The sequence below is a fragment of the Podarcis gaigeae genome (assembly GCF_964106915.1).
Source record: "Podarcis gaigeae genome assembly, chromosome: 6".
Taxonomy (NCBI): Eukaryota; Metazoa; Chordata; class Lepidosauria; order Squamata; family Lacertidae; genus Podarcis; species Podarcis gaigeae.
This window is the reverse complement of record NC_139682.1, coordinates 10,270,479-10,295,947: the sequence shown is the minus strand read 5'-3', so window position 1 is coordinate 10,295,947 and position 25,469 is coordinate 10,270,479. Positions and strand designations below refer to the sequence as shown.

General features: G+C 41.8%; 2 protein-coding genes across 4 annotated transcripts in view; both read right to left on the bottom strand.

Moving 5' to 3' along the window:
* Nucleotides 1-8,347: 8,347 nt before the first annotated feature.
* RPS21 (ribosomal protein S21) lies at nucleotides 8,348-14,902 on the bottom strand (the record flags this gene model as incomplete). 3 transcript variants are annotated; one of them, XM_083744837.1, is made up of 6 exons in its annotated part: nucleotides 14,788-14,901; nucleotides 12,908-13,004; nucleotides 11,363-11,426; nucleotides 10,255-10,326; nucleotides 8,546-8,601; nucleotides 8,348-8,414 (listed from the first exon to the last, which is right to left on the bottom strand). In XM_083744837.1, exons 2-6 carry the CDS (start codon nucleotides 12,955-12,957, stop codon nucleotides 8,405-8,407), a joined length of 252 nt encoding a protein of 83 aa, XP_083600963.1. In that variant the 5' UTR covers nucleotides 12,958-13,004; nucleotides 14,788-14,901. The 3 variants fall into 3 exon arrangements, with proteins under 3 accessions (XP_083600963.1, XP_083600964.1, XP_083600965.1); XM_083744838.1 differs by lacking the exon at nucleotides 14,788-14,901 and adding an exon at nucleotides 14,087-14,322; XM_083744839.1 differs by lacking the exon at nucleotides 8,348-8,414 and having other exon boundaries at nucleotides 8,542-8,601; nucleotides 14,788-14,902.
* A 5,489-nt stretch (nucleotides 14,903-20,391) lies between these two features.
* Nucleotides 20,392-25,469, bottom strand: part of CABLES2 (Cdk5 and Abl enzyme substrate 2) — a 49,291-nt gene continuing 44,213 nt past the window's right edge. The window contains exon 9 of the mRNA XM_083744439.1: nucleotides 20,392-24,164. Coding sequence (XP_083600565.1) covers nucleotides 24,024-24,164 — 141 coding nt within the window. The 3' untranslated portion in view covers nucleotides 20,392-24,023. The remainder of the gene's footprint in view (nucleotides 24,165-25,469) is intronic.

Below are 25,469 nucleotides of genomic sequence, written 5' to 3'. Positions count from 1 at the left end.
TAGACAGCTGGACAAGATTGAAACTTTCTTTGTTAGGCCGAATTGCTGCTATCAAGATGAATGTATTGCCAAAAATGCTGTTTTTGTTTCAAACACTACAGATTGTGGACAAAACAGAGTGCTTCCGGAAGTGGCAGAGAGATATCTCTAAATTTGTCTGGCAGGGCAAAAAGCCCAGAATTAAGTTTAAGATATTAACTGATGCGAAAGAAAGAGGGGGCTTTGCCCTGCCAGACTTAAAGTTGTACAATGAGGCCGCAGCTTTCTGCTGGCTAAAAGACTGGCTACTTCTCGAAGACACTGACGTACTGGATTTAGAAGGTTTTAACAATGCTTTCGGTTGGCATGCATATTTATGGTATGACAAGGTTAAGATCAATAAGGCCTTTAAGAACCATATTGTCAGAAAAGCAGTGTTTAATATCTGGACAAGATATAAAGACTTACTGGAAAATAAAACTCCAAGGTGGCTTTCACCTTTGGAAGCTAAGGCCCGAAAAAGACTCAATATGGAGGCCAAATGGCCAAAATATTGGGAGATATTAGAAAAAGACGGAGACAATTGGAAACTGCAGAGTTTGGAGAAAATGAAGGATAAAGTGCGAAACTGGTTACACTACGCTCAGATTAAAGAAGTTTTTAAAAATGATAAAAAGATAGGGTTCCAGGTGGAGAAATCGAAATTGGAAACAGAACTGTTAGAACCTAGGTCCAAGGTACTTTCAAGAATGTATAACTTGCTGTTAAAATGGAACACACAAGATGAAACGGTCAAATCGGCTATGATAAAATGGGCACAGGATATTGGGCATAATATTATGTTTGAGGACTGGGAAAGGTTGTGGACCACTGGGTTGAATTTCACTGCATGTAATACTTTGAAAGAAAATGTTATGAAAATGATATATAGATGGTACATGACCCCAGTCAAACTTGCAAAAATATACCATTTGTCTGATAATAAATGTTGGAAATGTAAAGAGAATGAAGGAACATTATTTCACCTCTGGTGGACCTGTCCTAAAGTGAAGGCCTTCTGGGAAATGATATATAATGAGCTGAAAAAGGTATTCAAGTATACCTTTCTTAAGAAACCAGAGGCATTCCTCTTGGGCATTGTCGGTCAGAGGGTGACAAAGAAAGACCGAACTTTTTTTCTGTATGCAACAACGGCAGCAAGGATACTCATTGCTAAATACTGGAAGACCCAAGATTTACCCACACTGGAAGAATGGCAGATGCAACTGATAGGCTACATGGAACTGGCTGAGATGACCGGCAGAATCCGAGACCTGGGACAGGAAAGGATGGAAGAAGACTGGAAGAAATTTAAGACTTATTTGCAAAAGTATTGTAATTTGGTTGAATGTTAAGAAGGATGCTAGATCACTATAAAGAATTTGGCACCACTAAATTAGATGGAGTAATGAGGATAAGTTATTTAAGGAGAACTTAAAATTTTTTTTTGAACAACTATTAGATAATATTTAAAGCATTAAGATTTGGTTAATTAAGTTGATAAATTGCTGGAAAAATTTTATTGGAATGGAAGTAGAAGTGGGGGATGTGAGGAAGTCCAAAGAAGTGCTGAAATCATGTTAAGAAATATGTTTTATTGTTTGGCTTTATTCATTGTATTAAAAAATTCTTAATAAATATTATTTTAAAAAAAAGAACTTTGCTTCAGGATGAGAACAGAAATCGTGCGGTGGTGGTGCAGCAGCAGCGGGAGGCCCCATTAGCTAAAGTGGTGCTTCAGGTTAAGAACAGTTTCAGGTTAAGAACGGACCTCTGGAATGAATTAAGTACGTAACCAGAGGTACCACTGTAGTGGTTTTGCCCAAGTGTTTTCACCCAAAAGGTCCTGGGCAGAATTGGCCCCCTCCAAGATTTATCTCAGTAAGTTGTGTATTTTAAGGACTGTGTTATTTTATGGATTTTATGTGCTCATCTTGCTTTGACTTTGTTGTAAACCACAGGAGCAAAAGGCAGGTATATCATCTAAACAAACAGACTGTGACAGCAGTCCCACAATAACAGGGACTGCAACACAACAAATAAGCCATTCAGGCGAATGCTACCTTGTGTGAAAAAGTTTGTACTCATGTGCCATCTTCGTGAAGTTTTAGCTATTCAGTCTCTCCCCCCGCTTTTAAGGACCCCTTTCCCAGCAATGAAACAGAAACAATAGGCTTCATTAAGCAACAAGGTTCTGTTCCAAAAGAAGGAATCATAGAATCATAGAGTTGGAAGAGACCACAAGGGCCATCGAGTCCAATCCCCTGCCAAGCAGGAAACACCATCAGAGCACTCCTGACATATGGTTGTCAAGCCTCTGCTTAAAGACCTCCAAAGAAGGAGACTCCACCACACTCCTTGGCGGCAAATTCCACTGTCAAACAGCTCTTACTGTCAGGAAGTTCTTCCTAATGTTTAGGTGGAATCTTCTTTCTTGTATTTTGAATCCATTGCTCCGTGTCCACTTCTCTGGAGCAGCAGAAAACAACCTTTCTGCTGGAATCTTAGCCTGTTTTGCACTCAGTCAAGCAATGTGAAGTTTTAGCTGAAACAGCTCAATTCAATTCAGCTGCCTTTCCAACTGTAAGTAACAGAGGAGAATTTCACAAGCTGGTGTAATGTAACCATGTAAGGGCAATAGGGCACCACTTGTACAATCAAACTCTAGTTCCTTCCCTTTCATGGCTCTTTTGAGATCTGAACTATTCTTATCCGAGAACAGCACAGGCGATTTAACTGCACACTGGAAAGTCTTAAAAATACATCTAGAAAAGCTTTCTAGGCTAGCTATACTCTTTTAGCCGGGCAAGAATTTTAGAGACCCTGATGTAAGCAGAAACAATACTTCAAAGAAGAAAAGAGTCATATCCTGGTTGGAATTTATTACCAATCCTCAGATGAAGGTTAAAATCCAGCAAGATGTTGCACCGATTATGATATACATTAAGGACATGGAAACAGACAATGGGACATCGTGGGCTGAGACTTGGATTACTTAATGGTTTGTATTATTTGAAATAAATGTAATAAACAAAGTTTAACAGAACTAGTTCAGCCTCACAGAAGCATTTTTTGAGTGAAATTAGTTTAGCTGGGACAAAGTTAAATCCATTAATTTCAGTGAGTCTACTTGGAGCACAACTTAGTTGAATAGATATCTTCACCTTTCCCCAATTCAAATAGTGAATTGAACATAAGTAAAATAGAGGGAAACAACGTAACTGCATAATATAACAATGTAACTGCATGAATAGTACATTTCCGAGCACAATGCAAAGTGTTGGTGCTGACCTTTAAAGCCCTAAACGGCCTCGGTCCAGTTTACCTGAAGGAGCGTCTCCACCCCCATCGTTCAGCCCAGACACAGAGGTCCAGCTCCAAGGGCCTTCTGGCAGTTCCCTCGCTGCGAGAAGGGAGGTTACAGGGACCAGGCAGAGGGCCTTCTTGGTAGTGGCGCCCGCCCTGTGGAACGCCCTCCCATCAGATGTCAAGGCAATAAGCAATTATCTGACTTTTAAAAGACATCTGAAGGCAGTCCTATTTAGGGAAGTTTTTAATGTTTAATGCTGTATTGTGTTTTTAATATTCGGTTGGGAGCTGCCCACAGTGGCTGGGGAAACCCAGCCAGATGGGCAGGGTATAAATGACAAACTATTATTATTATTATTATTCCTCCAGAACGCCTCTCCATGAGCCCCTTGATGCTTAGATATTTGAGCCAGTGATGTTGGAAATTTGGAAGGTGGCAACAAATGGTACATTGGGTAGCATGCTGGATTTTGGTTGGGGAGACCTGGGCTCACACCATTCAACAACCATAAAGTTCAAAGAGTGATCTTGATGCAGTCAATGAGCCTAGCCTATCTGCTGAAGGGCTCATGTGCAAGGAGAGACCTTGCCTCCAACCCCTACAGGCTTACAAGCGCTAGAAAACACAGCTCCAGCAGATGTGTCTGTTGCTCCTGCTGAGATAAACATACCTGAGCTGCTGTGCTTCCTCTCGTATCTGCTCTACCCACCAGCAAACTTGGAAAACAGACCAATTCTCAGTCGATTGCAGATATTGCAACACAATACTCTGAAAAACTGTTCAATTCAGCAGCTAACACAAGTTATGATGGAGTGTGAGTTATGGGTCAAGGAAAAATATTAGTTCAAATATATTCTTGTTCTAGGATGGCAGAACTATGTATTTCTGTATACCCTTTCTGCCTATGTTTCCTATTTTAAGCAGCATGCTAAAAAATGGGGGTTGTCTTAAACATGGGTAGTGCATAGGGTGGATGTTTGATTTGTTGCTGCCATGGCTGTTAGTGGCTTTTGTGTGTGTTATTGGTTGCTGTGTCAATGGGTGGTGTTGATTGGCTGATGCTGCGGCAATTGGGCGGGTGATTGGCAGCTTCTGCTGGTGAGGGGACAGATGAGAGGATTTTGTGATGCGTGTGGTTGAGCGGTTTTCTGCAACCTGCAACCCCTCCTGAAAAAAAGCTCAACAACCCTGGGTAATCCTCCCTAAAAGAGCCAGTGTGGTGTAGTGGTTAAGTGTGGTAGACTCGCAATCTGGTGACCTGGGTTTGCATCTCTGCTCCTCCACATGCAGCTGCTGGGTGACCTTGGGCTAGTCACACTTCTCTGAAGTCTCTCAGCCCCACTCACCTCACAGAGTGTTTGTTGTGGGGGAGGAAGGGAAAGGAGAATGTTAGCCGCTTTCAGACTCCTTCGGGTAGCGATAAAGTGGGGTATCAAATCCAAACTCTTCTTCTTATTCTCTAAAAAAAGCTCAACAACCCCGAGTTATCCTCCACGAAAAAAAGCTCAACTCTGTACCATCTTCCCCATTTTCTTAAATTTGAGTCCCCCAAAATAGGGGGTGTCTTATACATGGAGGTGTCTTATACATGGAAAAGTACGGTAGCTTGTCTGACATAAATCCTGCACAAATAAAATGCCATTAAGTTCGACTTTCCTGATCCCACTAGTATTAATCCTCTAAAATGAACTGAATATTTAGGCAAATCTATGCACACTATGGCTCAGCTTTGTGCCTGAGCTATATAATGTTTTAACACCTGTTGCCAATTACAGCAGTAGAATGTTCATTTTTATATAATTTCTGTTTCTATAAGCAATTAGCAGGTGCTAAGGCTTATTGACCCATGAGTTATGCAAAATGCTTGCCAATCATAATTCTTAATCTGGACAACTGGAAAACCAAGAGGTAAGCTGTAATTTAAATATCAACACTTTTGGCTGGCTTTCTAAAGTATGCAGTCTTCACCTGTAATTTGGCAGCCATGTGAGGAGATGCTATCTATGGTGTAAAATTAAAAATGGTGCAAAGTTTTAAGAAAGCTACTCATGCTTTTCACAACATCCTCCGTCTCCACTTTGTTAGAGGAATTTAAGTCTCAAATATATAAATTATATGCTCATAAATTTTAAACGGCAAACACATACATAAGTATATAAACCACGTGTCTGAAATAGTACAGGAGAGCAATCCTGGAGCCATTTTGACTTTCCCAAATTAACTTCAAATGTTTCTCTGCAAGGAGGAAGGAAATGGGAAAGCCTCTCTTTTGCTTACCTGTCTTTAGGGCATCTTTGTGTATGAATAGGGTGAACTTGTGACCTGGATTCAGGAATTAAAGTATTTACCATCACAAAAGAATGGTGGGATGCCCAAGTAATGCAATCGCTGGCCACTGTCAGGTATCCTGGCAGAAAGGATTTCTGCTGTAGACTGCCTCCTTCTTGATGTATGCATGATGTTTTTTGGGGTAGTCTTGAGCTACAGGGTGGGCAATTTCAAAAGTATATACAGTGGTGCCTCGCAAGACGAAATTAATCCGTTCCGTGAGTCTCTTCGTATAGCGGTTTTTTCGTCTTGTGAAGCAAGCACATTGACAGCTTAGAGGATTAGGCTTATCAGTTTAGCAGATCAGCTGATAAGCGGCTTAGCTGCTTAGAAAAAGGAGGGGAAAAGGGGAAAAAACCCGCAGGAACTCGCAAGACATTTTCGTCTTGCAAAGCAAGCAAGCCCATAGGGAAATTCGTTTTGCGAAGCGCCTCCAAAATGGAAAACCCTTTCGTCTAGCAGGTTTTCCGTCTTGCGAGGTGTTCGTCTTGCGGGGTACCACTGTATAAGGGCTTGCATACCATTGTTCTGGGTTCCTCCTCCCTCCTGCATGTGGTGAGGACCCTGTTGCAAGTCTGATAAAGATCAGGCTTACTAGCTGCTTCTCAGTATTCTCTGGTTGGCCTCTTATTTTCTCCTACTGATAGTGAACCCACTTGAGGACTCTATATGGCCTCTTGGTTACCCCATAAGGGAAAAGGAGTTTTTTTCTACAACTTCTTCAGGTGCCTTTTCGTCATTCCTACTGATGAAACTGTATCAAACCAGGTGTCTTCTGCTAAGTGCCTCTGCCTCTCAAGTGAGGCAGTGTACCGAGAAGCTGCTGCCATATACATATTTACCTAAAATTCCTACCTACTGCAGCTAACTACTGGCACAGCTTCCAGAATATACCTGGATTTAAAATGGAAGTATCATCCTATATGGGAATGTCACTACCACCTCAGGTTTGCCATGTTTTAACATACCTGGCTGCTGCTATCTCTAAGTTTAAAAAGAAGCCTTTGGAAATCTTAAAAGCTAAAACAGCTGTGCACATCAGGTCAAAAGTGCAGCATAGTGGATGTTAGCCAGAATCAGGGGAGTGACAGATAACAAAAGTGGCGTCAGCATGTGTCTGTCTTCTCAATCTATTCAAGCTGTGGTTTCCCCTAGGGCTCTGTGAGGCAGATAGAATATAAGCCTTCCTACCTGCTGCCAAGTTAATAGGTTATTAGAATAGACTTGCACAATTGTGTTTGCTCAGCTACTGGGTAAAACTTAGAATCATAGAGTTGCAGAGGTGGAAGGGAACCCAAGGGCCATCTAGTCCAGGGGTTGGCAACGAGTCCCCCGTGCGCTGCGCTAAACCAGCGCAGTGCGCGGGGACTTGCTGAGTGCAAGTCTGCACATGCGCAGATACCGAAAATCACTTCTGCACATGTCCAGACACTGAAAATCACTTCTGTGCAGGAGCAATTTTCGGCATCTGGGCATGCGCAAAGCGATTTCTGGCGCTGCAGACATGATTTCCGGCATCACGCTGTGCCAGTCCGGCCCACGGATGATCTCTGTGGGAGTGATCTGGCCCATGGCCGGTAAACCTTGCCAGCCCCTGAATTCTAGTCCAACCCCCCACAATGCAGGAATCTTTTTACATTGTTCCCCTTAGAAAAACATGGTCAGCTTTTCTAATAAAGGAAGTTCTCAAACTTTGGAATACCAGAAAAAGAAATAGCGGCTCCAATCAGATCTCTCCAGAAACAAGCCATTGTGCTCTGCACTTTGGATTTTTAATTTTTTGTAATTCACTTCAGGTCTCCAGTGAAAAGAGGCGAACAAATAGAGTTCTAAAAATAACCACCCACATCAGACAGCGTTGGGATGAGGGCAGCACACACCTCTTATTCTGGGGTGTGACATTTCGTGAGCCTGGGTGTGCGTACAGCTCCTTGAACCACCCACCCAACTCAAACTGAACTCTAAACACAAAAGCTTTCTTCTAAGCTTACTAAACCGAGTGCTTAAAAATCAGCCAGTTCAAGCTCCTACGATCCTTATGACAACTAGTTTACATCAGAATAATTATATTTATCACAGGATATCAATCAATGTACTGCATTTCCTCACATTTGAGACCTTAACAAGCAAAGGGAAGTTCTCTTAACTATTGGCTTGCTGTTCAGGAAAAAAACCTGCCAAGAAATACACATAATTTTCTTTCTCATGGGAGAATATATAAAGAATGAGAACCCTAGAGACAAACGTAATTCAGATAAATGTAGCAAAACCATTTCTGCATCTTTCTAGCCAGTTAGGTGTGCCCTCTGCAAACGATATATAAATGAAGGCAAAACGTGTGAGACCAGGGATGGAGAGAAAACCTGCAGCTTTGCAGATGGTATTCAGGGTCTCCATCCCTGTTTTAGAGTTCTAAGTAGAGAAACAAACGTCATCTTGCATCTCATGGCAAAAATGATGTAAAGTTTAAGAATCTGGGACAATAGTTTGGTGACTAAGAATCTGTGGTCTATTTTGGCTGTAAAGCATTACCATTGCAATCTATCATAAACACAAGCCTATTTTTAAATATAAAAATAATCCATTTAAATTGTCCTATGTAATCGATATCAACAATTGTGTAATCTTCAGAATTAGCCTCTTTTAACAGTTTCACCTGTTACGAGCTGAAATGACACACTGAACTTTAGGTGCTTTCCAACAGTTTTATTTTATAACAAATTTCACATCATGCTTCTTCGTCATGCTTTAGAAATTCCTAGAAAAGGAAAAGAAACAGTTACAAACATACATATTAAGCTTAGCAAAACAGCATAAGAAGCTGGCAAACTGAGAATGCACAGCTGAATTAGTACCCGAGAGAGAGATATGAGATTCAACAAAACTTACTTGGATATTATACCATCGTTCTTTGCAAGGCGCAGGATTGAGTCATCAGATTCCCCCTGAAACAGAGAAAACAAGTTTAACTGAGTGGCAAAGGCCTGTTCAAAGTGCTCTACATACAGAGCTTTAAGATGCTCTCCTGCAATGGGTTTTTGGAATGCACAAGCCAACACGTGACCAGGGCAGGGTACACAACTGATTTGTTTTCCTTTTTCCTCAGTAGAAGGGGAGGCAATGATTCTTATGAATACTTACCTGAGAGTATGCACAACTTAATACTATGTATCTTGCTTTTGAATAAACTTTTTTATATATATATAAATATTTATTAAGATTTTTGTAAAAGAAAAGCATAAATAACAAACAACATTGCTTATATCATAACAGAATTTCATAACTTGTTTAGACTTCCTCACGTCTCCTGCTCCCACTTACAGTGTTAAGAAGTTTTTTCAAGCAAATTATCATCTTGTTTACAATCTTATATCCACTCATTTAAATATAATCTAATAGTTCTCCCAAAGGGTTTGTCTTTTCCTTAATCTCACTTATCATCAAATTCCAATCTAGTTTAGTGGTGGCCAGTTATTTATGATCAAGCATCCTTCTTAACATTCAATCAAATTACAATATTTTTGTAAATAAATTTTAAATTTCTTCCAGTCTTCTAATAAACTTGGACACAATGTGGTTAGGCTATTTTCACAAAACTAGCCTGGTTAACAATTTTTTAATGGGTGCCTTAGTCAGATTCTTACAAGAACATAAGAATAACCAGTAGGATCAGTCCAATGGCCCATCTAGTCCAGTATCCCATTCTCACAGTGGCCAACCAGATGTGGTTTGGTCACTAAATGTTATTCTAACATGGTAGCTATCAGTTCTCAACACTGCTTACCTCCCTGTGACAGAATTACATTACTAAGTAGTAGTGTAGCCCACTGTCTTGAGATGACTTCAAATTAAGGCTCACTCTATTCATTCCAGAATGATGGTGTATAATACAGAAGGAATGATTGCTTCTTTCAGGAGCAACTATTCATGGTAGCCTATTCATTTACCGATAGAGGGAGCTTTGCAAAGAATATTGCACACACAGAGAACTCTTGAATGCCCCTGTGAGTTAATTCATCAACCATATTTTCAGATAAATGAAAAGCTTCAGAACAGTCCACGAAGATGGTACTCAGTAATCCCTGCAGTGGTATCCAGCTCTGTTCATATTTGCTTATGTTAATGTAGTACAAGTTCATGTAAGAATTTGATACTACTTGCAAATCTGTTTTCCATACACGCCTCATGAGTTAAGCATGAAAGACTAAAAGCCCAATCATAAATATATTTATTGATTTCCATATGTGTTACTTCTAAGTAAATGTGCCTAGCATTGCAGTCCAGCAACTCAAAGTCCTGGGGAAAGGATGTTTAAATATTACTAGTGTAAAGAGCCCCTTTACATTACTCTCACAACCCAGAGGATGACAATTTCCTTATTTAAAACAGAATTAACTCCAAGACCTAGTCTCTTAACCTTAAATGAGCTGCTATTCATAAGGTAAAATATGTCAAATTAAATTGTGAGCTGCAGTTTATATAAAAGCAGAAACCCAATATGCAGTGAGACCACCTCCCACAACAGCCAAACACTGAGGTGGAAAGACAACAGAAGTCATACTACTGGGGAAGATAAACCATTTTAAGTACATACTTACCATTCTGCGAATTGCTCCACAAATTGCATAAGTTTTGCATTGGCCATTGACTCTGCCTGTGACTTTATCAACCTGAAATGGGAATTAAGACTGCATTTCAACATGTTAACTGTTGTGCAGTTATACTGGAAAACACAATGCGTAGAAGAGATCAATTATCGGCAGTGAACCCCTTACAAATCTAACCAGGGAGTTTACAGAAAGCAAATTAATAGTTTAAATACCTGTATGAAAAATGTGTTTGCCCAGATTTACTGGATTACTGAAATCTGGGACAAATGTCAGCCATGTCCCATGTACACAAAAGGATTAATTTTTCATTTCTATTAATCCACGATACATCCAAAAATTAATAGGAATTCGTTTAAAACACAAAGGGAAGCAACGGAACAGATGATACTAACCTTTATGAATAAAAACAAAAAGTCATGCAGCAAGCAGTATTAGACCAACAGCACTCAGGGTCAAAAGCAAAAGAATGGCAGGGAAGGAATGTGACCTACCCCTTGCTTTTATTGTCTTATCCTTTTACAAACTGCTTCAAGGTTTATGTTTAAATAAATAAATAAGGCCCCCCCATGTGGTTCCTTTGAACCATGAGTGCTGTTCTCTCAATATAGCTTGCTACAGGAAGCAGCCCCTGTAATTTATTTTCACCTACAGCAGGAAGTCTAGCAAAGGAAGTAATTCTACAGTCCCATGCCCTCTGGACCCAGGAGCCTGAGAGAAGCAACAGTGATTATTGCTACGCTGCTGTAACTTTTAATACTCAGGGCCAGATCCTGAAAGGCAGAAAGGAGTGAAAGAAAACTGCACATTATGCAGGGACACCATGTTGTAACCAACATTGGTTCTCATTGTGACTGCAGTCAACTCCATGTGACCTTGTGTTAGAACAATGCTTAGCCGACTTTTTACACTTCGGCTTCTTCCTACTGTAGCCATAATAAGCCCATAGGCCTCTGGAGCTAGGAATGCATTTTTCACATAAAGTCAGCAACCCAGGCAGGTTACAAGCCTCATTACAATGAAATTCAGTACCAAAAAGGAAAACACATCCATTAACGCCTTTCAACTTGTATATTCTAATTAATTATATTTTACTCACCTCAGAAATATTCATCTGGATGGAGGCATGGTCTTTAGCACCAATTATCCGGTTGCTAGCAGAGCTGAAGGGAAGAAAAGAAGCCCCATGAAAATATATAAAAGTTCACGGCTAGAAAATCTTGCCCTGAAGACAACCACCATTGTCTTACAGCAGTGGCACCCACTCTTGGCATGCCTGGGACACCCCCTGCACTCTTGAAATACATGGAACCTAAGCCCTGGGCATAGCTCTTTCTGGAATCCTCAACTTAAGCCTTTCTGTATCTTAAATCCTGCTTGTAGCCACCTTACCTTTACTACAGGTGAGCAGGCAGGTACATGCACCTATCTATGCACCCATCTTTTTTTCTGCTGTAGCAGCCAAATAGCTCAATCTTATTATTCTTGTTTATTAAATTTGTATACCACCCTTCATCTGTAGATCGCAGGGTGGTTCACAATGTAAAAATACAATACAGTGATACCTCGCGTTAAGTACTTAATTCGTTCCAGAGGTCCGTTCTTAACCTGAAACTGTTCTTAACCTGAGGTACTATTTCTGGGTTAGCGGAGTCTGTAACCTGAAGCGTATGTAACCAGAGGTACCACTGTATAAAAAACAAGCACAAACCAAGAACCCCCCTCTGACAACACATTTAAAAGGTTAATCAGCCAAAGGCTTGGTTGAAGAGGAACGTTTTTTCCTGGCACCTAAAGGTGTAACCCCCACACCCTCCCCCCAAAACCCACAACTGCCATAGCTGTCTATGTTTTCCTTTTTTTAAGGGAAATTCCCTTATTCCAAATGGGATTCCTCGCAAGAAAAGGGAAAAGTTGACAGCTAGCAACTGACAAATCAGTATATCATAGTTTGGTATTCTAAGAATGAACCCCAGTGAGCCTTGGGCTCACACACTCCCTCAATTGGCATGGGCACAAATAGAAGTTTGGAAGCTTTTGTTTCTGTTTAAGATTAACTGCAGCTTCCTATGTCACCCAAACCTGGACATACTGTGCTCAATCTTAACTATGGACAGCCAACAAACAAAGCCAACTTCAAGTTATAGTTTATCAAGCTAGCTTGCTTCAAGTACAGTCATACCTCGGGTTAAAGTTGCTTCAGGTTGAGCATTTTTGGCTTGCGCTCTGCGGCAACCCGGAAGTAACGGAATGCGTTACTTCTGGGTTTCACTGCTTGCGCAGACGCTCGAAATGACATCACACACATGCGCAGAAGCGGTGAATCGCAACCCGCGCAGGTGCAGGTTGCGTTCGCTTCAGGATGCAAACAGGGCTCCGGAACAGAACCCGTTCACATCCAGAGGTACCACTGTATCTGTACTTAATATTAACCAGTTTGTCTCAGGTTGGATGACACACTGAACTGCAGAACCTCCTGTACTCTTCCTCCTGTCATGCCAGGAAGTCAGGTTGGGAGCACTTGAGCCCAAGGAGTGTTATTGTATGGCTAAAGCCATGATTTAACCCCATGCCCGAATGTGCCATGACTTTCTTCAAGTTGCCCAAGCAGGCTAGTAATTTCCATGGATAAATTAATACGCACCATTTACGAGGAACGTAGAGATCCACAAATTCCCCAGCGTCGTTCTGCATTGTGTTTTTCTAGGGTTTTGCCACAAGTGACGTGCAACAGGAAATTTCTGACAAGATATGTTAAAAGATCAGTACTTAGCAGATGGTTGTGACTGAAAATAACAGAAAAAGCCTCACCCCCAGCAGTCTTTGCAACCTATCAGAGTCCTTATCTTCCAGCATCTTCCCATCTCAGTTATGCACCTATTTAAAACTACATTGTGTGTATTAATTTAATGAAGCAGGAGTATTTCTTTTGAAGTGTTTATTTCTATTTAAACTCTCAGTTGTAAGCAGGAGCACTTCCCTAGAATATTAAATTATAACAATATTTTTTATTTTCAGGTGGTAGCCCTGTTGGTCTGATGCAGTCAAAATAAATATATATTTTTTAAAAAATTGTCCAGTAGCACCTTAGAGACCAGCTAAGTTCGTTCTGGGTATAAGCTTTCGTGTGCATGCACACTTCTTCAGATACTGGACAATCTTTTTTATGTTCAAATTAACTGCTGTTGTATATTTCTAATGCTATAATGATCAATGGGTGTTTTCCATTTTAGCAGCAGCAAGCCTCTTCAATGCAAAGTAGGGTCTGTTTACTTGAAAACCATGCAAAATTATTTAATGTATCAGGGAGGTGGTACTCAACTAAGTCAGAGTAGATTGCCTTCAAATTTTCAGAGATGAGATTATCTTAACAGTGACATACTATCTTTACAGCCAGAGTTGTGTCTACTCTTAGTAAAACTCAGAAGAGACATTCATAACATGTAAATGAATAATCCATGAATAAGAAATGTAAGATTCAGAATTACACACCCACTCCACACTGTATGGCAGCCTAGACTTATCTAAATACATTCTCTCACCTAAATCCCACTGTCATCTCACCTCTACTGAACTTGAGGAGGGGTGGAGAGAGGAGCCAATTCCATCTCCCACTTAAGTGGAAGATATCATTCAACGATTAACAGATGGAAAACAAACACATTTGTGCATTTACTGCACTTCCAATAAACGGAAAGTAAGTACATGAACAGCCCCTCCTCAAAGCAACAATTTCTACCTGCCAGATATTAAGAGTACAGGAAATTGCCTTGTACGGACTCCGAAACAAGGGTGTTTGCAAACTGAACACAACAGGTTTTACCTTTAAAAAAATACTCCATTTCAGGCTGCAATTCTCAATTCACACTTAACTTTCCGGATACGGAGCTGCCTTATGCAGCACCAGACCTTTAGTCCATGTAGCTCAGCTCTACCTACACTGGCTGGCAGCAGCTTTCCAGGATTTTAGACAGGGTTCTTTCCCAGCTCTACTCAGATATGCTGGAGATAGAATCTGGGATATCTGCATGCAAAGCAGATGCTGCGCTACCTGGATTCATTTCCTGCAACACAGGTAAGGTACACACAAAAGCCCCACAATAAACTCTAATTTCTATTTTCTCAAAATTCCTTGGATATGTCTACCGAGCAAATTCACTATGAAATTCTGCTTTTTGGCAATCGCCGGAGCACGATTTCTGTTCTCATCCTGAAGCAAAGTTCTTAACCCGAGGTAATATTTCTGGGTTAGCCAAGTCTGTAACCTGAAGCGTATGTAACCCGAGGTACCACTGTATATGAAAAGGGTCTCCTTCATGTCCCCTCACCCCCTGGGCCTCCCCCCTCAGGGCAGAGGAAGCAGGCGACCCCCGGGAAGAGGGGAAGCTGGGAGCGGGCGGAGGAATCAGCTCAACCGAATACGCGCCTCCCCCCCTCCCCTCTCCCCCGCTTTCAACCGGCCACCTCAGCGAGGGAGAAATCAAGGCCCGCCCGCCCGGGAACACGGAGCAGGCCTCGCCTCACCTCCTCACACGCCGCGAGCCCAGGCCGGAAAGAGAGACCTAACGTCACTCAGAGGCGACTACAAAGCCCGCAACGGCGGCAGCGCGCAGGCGCAAGGGACCACGAGGCGTGCGCGGCGACGTCACGCGCACACAAGGTTTCTAAGGAGGGCGGCGCCGTGAACGGTGTCGGCTTTCGAGTGGGCGGGGCAGAAGTGGCCGTTATGAAATGGGCGTGGCTAAAGAGGGCGACTGTAGCGGGGGGGGGGCGTTTCGGGGCTGTGCGCAAAAAGGCGGGAATTTGGAGAGGTCCTCGCTGAGGAGAATGAAGGGAGCGAATGATATTATTATTGCTTCGTAACATTTAATGACCCTTTTGATTGAGAAGAAAACCCAAAGCGGTTTACAGGAAGATGATAAAATCAAGAAAGATTCAGAACCGTGCTTTCAAAACCTACACAATACTAAAAACAGATTAAAATCACTTCCTAAGTACCTGGGTAGGCTTGTCTGAACAAAAATGTTTTCAGCAGGCCGGGCAAAATGCTTCTGCTTGATATCAATAGGCAGGGAAAAGATACAAGCAAGAGACGACAGTTCACTTGTATTTCCCACTGAAGGAAGGTGAGGACAGGTGACCTCACCTAAGCCCGAAGTCACCCCCCATCAAAGCAGGCTCAAAGCTTCTCAACGCTTTTCAAAATCATTTTCTCAACAGCTAAGCATCAGAAACATTCCGCTTGCAGATTGTACAGTGGTACCTTGCAAGCCGAATGCCTCGTAAGATGAAAAACTCGCAAAACGAAAGAGTTTTTCGTTTTTTGAGTTGCTTCGCAAGACGGATTTCCCTATGGGCTTGCTTTGCAAGACGAAAACGTCTTGCAAGTTTGTTTCCTTTTTCTTAAAACCGTGCATTCACTTCGAGGAGCAACTCATAGCACACGGCGTGGTAGCCTTTTTTGAGGTTTTTGAAGACTTTGGTGATTTTTGAAGCTTTTCCAAAGTCCGTGCTTCGCAAGACGAAAAAATCGCAAGATGAAAAAACTCGCCGAACGAATTAATTTCGTCTTGCGAGGCACCACTGTAACAAAGGTAGAGAACAGTCCATTGTTTCTCAGGCCTTTCTCATGCCTTCTGGCCTTGCTAAAGAACCACATTGCAACTTGCTTTCTGTCCGGGAACCATGCCAGAACAAGAGATTGAAACATATCTGAACACTCTGAAACCCTTTTCCTGGGAAGGGTGCCAAGAGTCCCAATAGTCCCAAGACAGCTTTCTGTTCATGCTCAGAGGACTCCTGAGGGAGGAGAAAGGAGGAGGGAACTGGAAAGGGGTATATATGCTTGTGCACATGACTGTGAATTTCGTGCATGCTTTTTGTGACTTAATCACACTTGCTCCTTCTACCAGTTCATGGATGGTAGGAATAAAAGCCTTTTCTCCGAAACTATTCCTCGAGTGTCTGTTGACTCCCACTTCCCTTTCCCAGGCGCAATATTTTTCCCACCCGAGGGCAAAGCCTCATAAGGCTACATTTCTTGGTGCGTTTGGCCGGGAAAAACAGATTCCCTGAGGATAAGGGATGTGGGTTCAAGGCGTCCCTGTGGTGAACAGCTCGGTTCGTGTCAGCAGTTCCAGTGCACATCCTGCCAAGTTCGTGGGAGGAATTGCCACCCGTTCCTGAGTGGTCACACTGCAAGGACCAGAGGAAAAGCAACGGCCGAAAGAAGGTACCTCGAGGACAAGGTAAGCTCCACAGGGTTAGGTGGGAGCAAAGAGAGTTTGATCAGCTCCGCCAGCAGGGTAGAAGAAGTGCCACTGGTTTTGGTGTTGCCCAGAAAAGCAGCAAAAAGGGTGTTGCTGGGCCCCGGTCGAAGTCTAAGCGCTGCCAGTTGTGGTTGGTTGTTGGTTTTGTGCCCAGAAGAAGCAGTAAAGGGTGCTGCTGCGCCCCGGTCGAAGTCGTGAAGCGCTGCCGGTTGTGGTTGGTTGTTGGTAAAAAGGGGATTGGGGGAGGTGCATGGGTTTTTCTGAATGTGCGTGTGGGGACGCTCCAGTGAATGTTTTGAGTGTGTGAGACGCTAAAAGCAACTTCTGGCCTGTGACTGAGTGAAAAAATAACTAGGAGGGCTGAGTGTCCCAGTATCCCAGTGTCCAAGTGTTCCAGGGTCCCAGGGTCATGGAGAAAAAGCAGTAAAACAACTCCCACGACCCCCCTGCGATGTTTCCTGAACAAACTGGAAAGATGCCACAAAGGGAGAAGATTGGGGATTTAAAAACCTGATGAAAAATAGACTCCAACACTTATGTGAAGTTCCTGACCGTCCCCCATGGCTTAGGAAAAATAGAACTGTGATTAGCCCAAGCCCAAACTGTGCCCAGTATGGCAGCAAGTACAAGTTAGAAAAAAACAGCAATCTTGCCAGACCCAAAAGAGGAAGGAATAATTTGGCCCCCTCCAACCTACGCACCAACTGCCCCCCTTGCTGCACAAGGGTTGCCAAATCTGGGAGCAGAAGAGGGTGAGGGCACTGGTCCTTCCCCCCCCCTGCCCAGATTGTAACAAAGGTAGAGAACAGTCCATTGTTTCTCAGGCCTTTCTCATGCCTTCTGGCCTTGCTAAAGAACCACATTGCAACTTGCTTTCTGTCCGGGAACCATGCCAGAACAAGAGATAGAAACATATCTGAACACTCTGAAACCCTTTTCCTGGGAAGGGTGCCAAGAGTCCCAATAGTCCCAAGACAGCTTTCTGTTCATGCTCAGAGGACTCCTGAGGGAGGAGAAAGGAGGAGGGAACTGGAAAGGGGTATATATGCTTGTGCACATGACTGTGAATTTCGCGCATGCTTTTTGTGACTTAATCACACTTGCTCCTTCTACCAGTTCATGGATGGTAGGAATAAAAGCCTTTTCTCCGAAACTATTCCTCGAGTGTCTGTTGACTCCCACTTCCCTTTCCCAGGCGCAATATTTTTCCCACCCGAGGGCAAAGCCTCATAAGGCTACACCACGTTACCTCATATATCACAACAAGGAAAATAATGGACTGTGCGCACAAACTGCATGTAGAGCTTTAAAGCGCATTTGGAGCACATGTTCGCTCCCATCAAGTTGGTTTAAATGTCGCTGGCGAGAGGAGTAAGTTGAAGTGTGCAGAGTTCCATTTTGGCGTGTGAGGGCAGAGGAGGTGGGTTTAAGGCGTGCAAGGACCCTTTCCGCCACAAGCCTAGTGGGTGTCATGGGGTGTCACAAGGACATTGTGAACTGAGCAGAATGGAAGGCGAGGCGAAGGGTACCCCCTTGCCCAAATTTTGGCCTTGCAGAGGGTGCCACTGAAATTTGAAAGACCAAAGTCTGCCCCTGGCAAGGGAAGGAAAATAGTCACTGAAAATTATTTTGCTCCAGTGATGGTACACTCGGGGCTTTTTTTGTTGGCTCAGGGGAACTCCGTTCTGGCACTTCTCAGGTGGGCGCCATTGCCATTATAATAGAAAAAGGGAGGTGTTCATGGTGAATTCTGGCACCTCTCTTTCTAGAAGAATAGCACTGGGTACACTCATGTTTGCACTTGCCTGTTTGCTATCAGATATAGTAGATCAGAGAGTGGTATACGTCTGGGTTTATGTCTGGTAATCAGGCTGCAAAATGGCATTTACAGGCGATTTTTTGGCTAATAGGTAAAATGTCTGAGAAAACCTGGATGTATGGCAAGTACATAAATGCCTTAAAAATTCCAAAGCCCAAAAAACTGTACATTTCAATAGATGTTCCCAAAATAAAATCAACAACTTCGGGTGTTGGTGTCAAACCAACCCAACAACCTTGTCCGGATTTTGGGAATCTTATTCTTTGGCGATCATTCATAGCCGAGTAAGATTGCCTTCCATAAACACGGTTTTAAAATTGAGTCCTTAAGTGAATATGGCAACCCTAGCTGTCGACTAGCCAGCTCTGTAGCACATATGCTTTGCATTTTATTTGCATTTGTAGACAGTTGTGAAATGCATATACATGCTTTTAATTAGCATGATATGCTCCAATGCTCCACGCACCTAGCTGTGATACACACTGTACTGTAGGGTGCTAGAGGAAAGTTCGGAAAGAAAATTTATCAAGTCCATTTTGATAACCTCTTCTATGAAAAATTTGGGATACAGCATTCTTGGGACAGTTACTGGGCCTAGGAACCCACCCGCCAAGCATGGCCTGCTAGGGCTGATACTTGTCCTGCAACTTCAAAACTTAGTGACTACAAGCTGCCATTTTAAATTTGCCACAGTGCATGAGCTTGATGCTGCATTGCCGGATGTTAAATCAAAGGTTTTTTGTTAATTGAATAAAAATAATGGATGCAATGCTACATGGCAAGACCCTAGATCCAGAGAATTTTTTTCTATCTGGACCCCAACGTTACGAAAGCAGAGCTCTAGCTAGTCCAGAAAAAGCAATAGCACCCCCCCCCAATTACTACAGGCAGATCCTAAAAAAAAAAAAAAATCTATCTGCAAAGGCAGGCACTTATAGAAAGACATATAATAAGGATTGCAATTGTTGTGCTCCCAAACCTTCTCAAGCTGCTTGCTTCTGCAACATTTTGAATGGGCAACTCAGCTCTGGTCACTTATCTAAATATATCGCTGATCAACTGGCATAAAAAGGCAGGCACTGAAACAGATGCCCTGTTTGTACTTATAACTGGAGCGGTCGTAATGAGCTATTTGTGGATTTTTTTTCTATTTATACAGCTGCTGAGAAGAGTCAACTTCTCATCAGCTGAGGAATGAAATGTGTAACTAATTTATCATGCTTACGTACATGAAGTTTTCTTCAAGCCCATCAGAACTTAACTTTGTTTCAATTATTTACTGCAAAGTAATTATTATGTAGTTTACTTTTACATCTGTATCACACTGCCAAAAAATTCAAACGAAGTAGGAACAGCAGGCTTTAGTGGCATTTTGGCCTCAGGAAATCAGTAGAACACTGCAAAAATTAGAAATACTGTACTCTGGTACTGTAGACTAGATATGCTAACACAGGGCTAGCTCAGATGTGGACTGCAATTCTAGCAGAATGGCCAATAACCAGGGATGATAGGAGTTTTAGTCCAAAACATCTGGAGGGCACCAAGTTGGGAAACCTTATGCTAAAGTACGTGTGCCAACTTCCAACACTACTAAATCTAGAATAATGCGAAGTATATTTTATACTGGTGGATTTTTAAACATAAAATGCTTACTTTACAAGTTTATGGCATGTGCTTAAAAAAACTACAAATCTGCAAGCTTGTATCTTCAAGGTAGAGTATAAAGTTTCACTAAAAAGCACAAATATAGCAGAAAGAAATGTGAATGTCTGCTATAGTCTTATTTTGTTTACATTTTTCAAAGTTTTGCCACAAATTGTGTCAATTGAAATCTGTTCATCTCTGTAAAAAACAGGAATGTATAAGAAAACTGCATGCAGCTGGTTATTTAGAATTCTAGGTAACCCACCCCAATGTAACAAATCTTTGTATCTCTGGTATATGTTCCAAAATCTAGTCATTTCCCCCATAGTAGTCTTTACTTACTTACTTACTTATTTTGCATAGGTGGAGGGGAAAAGAAGAAAAACACATGCAAACTGTTTTTTAAAGGAATATTTATGACACTAACCTGAAGTATCTTCAGGTGTGCTTGGTTATAAAATGGGTATCAAAACATTCAATTACACAGCATCTTATTAACAAATCCATTCATTTCCTTGGAAGAACATAATCAGACAATATACAAAGCAGGAACTTAAAATTTACGACAGCACAAAAATATTATTTACATAAATATACAAACTTCAGTCCAGAGTGTTTTCTTGGGCTGAAGGTAGACAAGCACCATTATTTACATAAGATTACATAATTTAAACCTCAACTGTTAAAGAGACTAGTATCTCTCTCCAACGAAAGCCTGGGATTTTACAGTGGATCTATGTTTGGTTGTAATAATATTTTTTACCACACAGTGGCAGCTTTTGCATGAAAAAGGAACACAAAGAGGCATAGCTGATTGAGAATATGAACAAAAAGATAAGGTAAGAAAATGTGAACAGCACCTTTCCACACCCCTCCCCTCAATTCACATACACAACAGGATTCAAGAGCCAAACTGTTTCTATACAGGTTAAGTCACAGCAATAAGATTCTCAACATACAAGTCAATTTGCAGAGTTCAAAATGGACAATTTGATACTCAGTTCTTCATCTTTAGGTCCCTTGAAACAACATTTCTCTTGAGTTATGTATATGATGCTGGACCATGGACATCTTTGAAGGCTTAATACAAACACATACCCTATATATGATAAAAGGGCACTGGTAATCCTTTGCTTAACACATGGGCCAGCTGTTATCTGTAGGTACATTTGTGCAGAGATGAGAGGAAAAAGGAGTCCAGATCTTGATTGGAGGCTACAGTCTTCATCCTAGAACTCACTACTTTGAAGAATTATAAATCCAGTTCACTAACAGAACTGATGCACCCATGCACTTTCCCTCGGGTATTCAGAACAATGAACATGCTCTGAGTGAAGATCAAGCCTTAAAACATGTAAAATAATTTATCTTTCTGCCCCACAGCCTGAATAATATTCTGTGCAAATTAAATATATGATAATACATTATCCAAAATTCACATACGTCATATTGGAAATTCACAGCCTCCAGAAGCTCAAATATATCCCAAAAGAATCAATCTACTTCTCACCTCATCACCCCTATTTTTGGTTGGACAAGGTAATGATTGCTTCAGCTGGGGGGTGGAATAAATTGGCAACTATTTCAACTCAAACACAGTGTGTTAATACAAGTCAATTGTGTTCATGATACAAGACTGATAGGTTTTTAAAAAAGCAAATTCTTTCAGTTTCAGGGAGAGGATTAAATGTTTTAACACTCTGTGAAGCCATTTCTAAACTTTATCTTGGGAACAGTTAGGATGTTGTCCTGCATTGGCAAAGTTTATTGGGAAATAAGCATACTACAGCTCACATTTTGAACAGCACTAGTTAGTAAGCTATATAGCTCCTTGTACTACATTATACAAAAAGATGCTACACTATGACTGGTGTCATTATAGCGAGATGTATTAACACACAAGCCTTGGTCAGAGAAGCATTCTTAACTAGGTTTGCTGCAATTTCAGTGACGTCAAGCTGGCCTTATCTAAAATATTTATCCAAATGGTTTTATATTCATGCATAGGTGCTAGAAACAGGAACCAAAAAGCCAAGGAAGGTCTCTTCATGTACAATAATCTTATCTGGAGTTTGGCATTGAACACTGCACACCCTTTTTCAAATGTTTCTAGCACCAAACTTTGCTATTCTCTCTCCCCTTCTCTAGTTTATTTCGTGGCTACTCAATACATATACCCAAGATAGAATTTATGGCATTCTGGGTACTGGAAGTCATATAGCCCTCTTGACTTAACCATTTTTGAGAGACAATCTACAGGCAGAGATATTAAAAATTGTGGACTATACCACTTCAGACTGCAGCTGTGGTGGTAGCTATTAATTTTTGAATGATCTCGTGTGAGAAACTCCCTGTATTTAATAAAAGAGCACATCAGGAAGAACGCTTTATACTGTACATTGCTTTTCACCAGTGTGCTGGTTTACTACACATTGGGGTGTACTGTGTGCTTGAAAACATGATTCTGTGTCTGCACTGGTTCAGTCCACAATTCTGCCACCTTTGTCTACTATTTCATTCTGCATGATGTATAGAACTGGCCAAAGTCACAGTTAAAAATAAATAAATCTATGAACATATCAAATCACAACACCCAAGAATATTAATTTTGTTCCCTGGCAAGTATCACACACACACGCGCGCACACACACACACACACACACACTTGTATCACAATATTGCTTAGAAAAGAAACTCAACAGCCGTCAACTTTTCTGTCACAGCACAAGAAGTTAATGTTGTTCATCCTCAACATCTGGATGGTTAAGCCAAAAACACCTGGCTAACAGTGGCAGAAGTTGTATCATTTTTATCAATGCCACTGTGTTGGATATTAACCTCAATGAGTTTGGCTGTCTGAATGTGCAATGAAAAGTCAGGTTCATGAGAACCATCACAGTGGCAAGAAGCTTGGAAGAACCAATTTTTCTGTTTGTTTGTTTTTTTACAAAAGATTATCGAAGTCAGACATGCCTATTTAGTCTCACCAGCTTAATTTAGAAAATGACAGCTACACAAGCTGAGACACACACACTCGTCAAGAGCACACAGGAAAGACAATACATGGAATACATTGTTTATAAATAAAACAGTTCATCATTCTAGCCTACAGCAAAGCTGTGACAAAAAGATGCCACCTTTGGGAGCTACAAGACCAAATTACCACCATAAAAATCAACGGGCCTTCAGTCACACTCTGAAGGACAAGATAAAATGGAAATTGTTTTGCTATAGCTGCCTTGATCAACAAGTGCAATGTTTGGGAAATGTTTCAATAAAAAAGAAAAGTTTTTTAAATCATGAACCAAGTAGAATATTGTTTTCAAATATACATCTCTTCTGGAAATGATAGTAGAGATACAATGGAATTCTTTTCCTTGTAGCACAAGGTGAACAAAGGCAAAAGGATAAATTGCTGTTTAAGTTCAGAATTTGCCACTAAGCAACAAAAAGAGAGCAAGAGAGAGACTGACTGGTACCAGCCCAGCTGAGTCTTAGGCACGTCTTTCTTTCTGCCCCGCACCCACCTCCCCTCCCCGCAAAAGAAGACAGGTTTCCATGGTTTTAAAATGCAAGAATTCTCAGAAATGCTACTGGAAGCATATGACGTTTTGGAATGGAAATGATGCTCTTTTAGATTCAAGGTAGGGGTGTGTGGGGAGAATGATAAAAGTTTAAGGAAATGAAAAAGTAGCAGTATTTGAAGGGAAGAACAGATTATATCCAAGGGGGGAAAACAGGTGGGGGGTGGGAAGGTAAATTAGGTATCACCAGCAGCATTTGTGGCAAATGGCAGCAAACAATTTGTGCTTTAGTGTCCAAAGTTCAATGTCTCACTTCTGCCACTTCTCACACATGGAATCTGTGGTGTCTGCACCATCTTGGTAGCTCCACAAAAATCCCACTGCAGTCTTCATGTCGGGTATATACACAACATTGTTCAATATTGTGGCACGGGAAAGGACCAGAGGCCAACACCCAAAAATCAGTGTCTAAGTACTGGCACTTCTGCTAGAATGCAGCTTTGGCTAGGATTGCTGTGTAAGACGTCGGAAGTGAGGTAACACTTGGTTGTCAGGAAGGTAGAGGGCTAGTTCCAAAGCCACAAGTACGGTAAATTCAAATCCAATGAGATCTCTTCTGTTGAATCTGAATCTTTCTTCTAACTTCTGTAAGGACAGAAAACCAGTAAAACAGAACATGAGCTGGTTGCTACAGATTACACCAGTATTTAGTATGTTTTGCAGATGTTTGATGGTATTTTGGCCATCACTAATCTTTTTCAACCTGAGGGCCACATTCTTTTGTGTGCAACCTTTCAGGGGCCACGCGCTAGTGGTGGCTAGGGCTAGAAGTAAAGGAGAAATAAAAGCTGCTGTGGCACTATTATTATATTAGATACCTTACTTGTCCTAAGGGCAAATCCTAGAGCAGATTATGACAATTTAAAGATGCAGCATTAAAATTCAGTTTAACACCTGAAAAAGTCTGTAGGTAAGGAGGTTGTCTTTCGGATACTTGCAACCGAAGTCATTTAGGACTTTAAACAAGAATGTAAGCAACTTGAACTGGGTCTGAAAACAAACTTGCAATCTCTGCCGGTGTTTTAGAACAGGGGCTATGTGAGTTCTATATGAAAACTTGGCCAGTAACCTGCTTGCTGAATTCCGAACCAGTTGAAGTTTCCACGTTGGGCAGCCCCACATTTAGCATGTTGCAACAATCCACCCTGGAAGTTACGAGACCATGGGGTACAGTGGCCATGCCATGCCAAGTCCAAAAGAGCTTCCAGGTGGTAAACCAGCCACTGCTGGAAAAAGGCACTCCGAGCCACTGAGGCTATCTAAGATAAGACTCCAGTGACAGCACTGGATCTCCCAAGTTATGGTCCTGCTCCTTCCAGGTGAGCACAACCCCATCTAGAACAACCTGTCTCTCAGACTTGAAAACACGGGACACATCACACCTCTGTCTGTTCAGGATTCACCTTCAACTTGTCGTACATGTAGCCCATCACCACCTCTGAGCACTGGTCACTTCAATTGCCTCTCCTGATTCAGACACATCTGAGAGATTGAGCTGAGTATCAGTCACATGACACCTCGCTCCAAATCTCCTGATAAAAGCTCCCAATGGTTTCAGTTATGTGCTGAATAGCACAGGGAACAAGATAGAACCCTTTGGGATGCCACAGGACCACTCCCATGGCATCAAACAAGGGTCCTCTAATAACTGCATTATGGAAATGGCCTTGGAGGTAGGAGCAGAACCACTGAAGTACAGTGTCCCCAACCCTGAGTCCCTGAGCCATGGTCAACAGTATTAAAAAGCTGCCAAGAGATCAAGCAAAATGAACAGGGTTGCAACTCTTCATCTCTCCCTTGACAAGAGTAATCTATGACTCTTCCCTTTCTCCTGCAGAGTTGACATTTCAGACACATGAAAAAGGTGCAAGTTTCTATCTCCATCCCTCA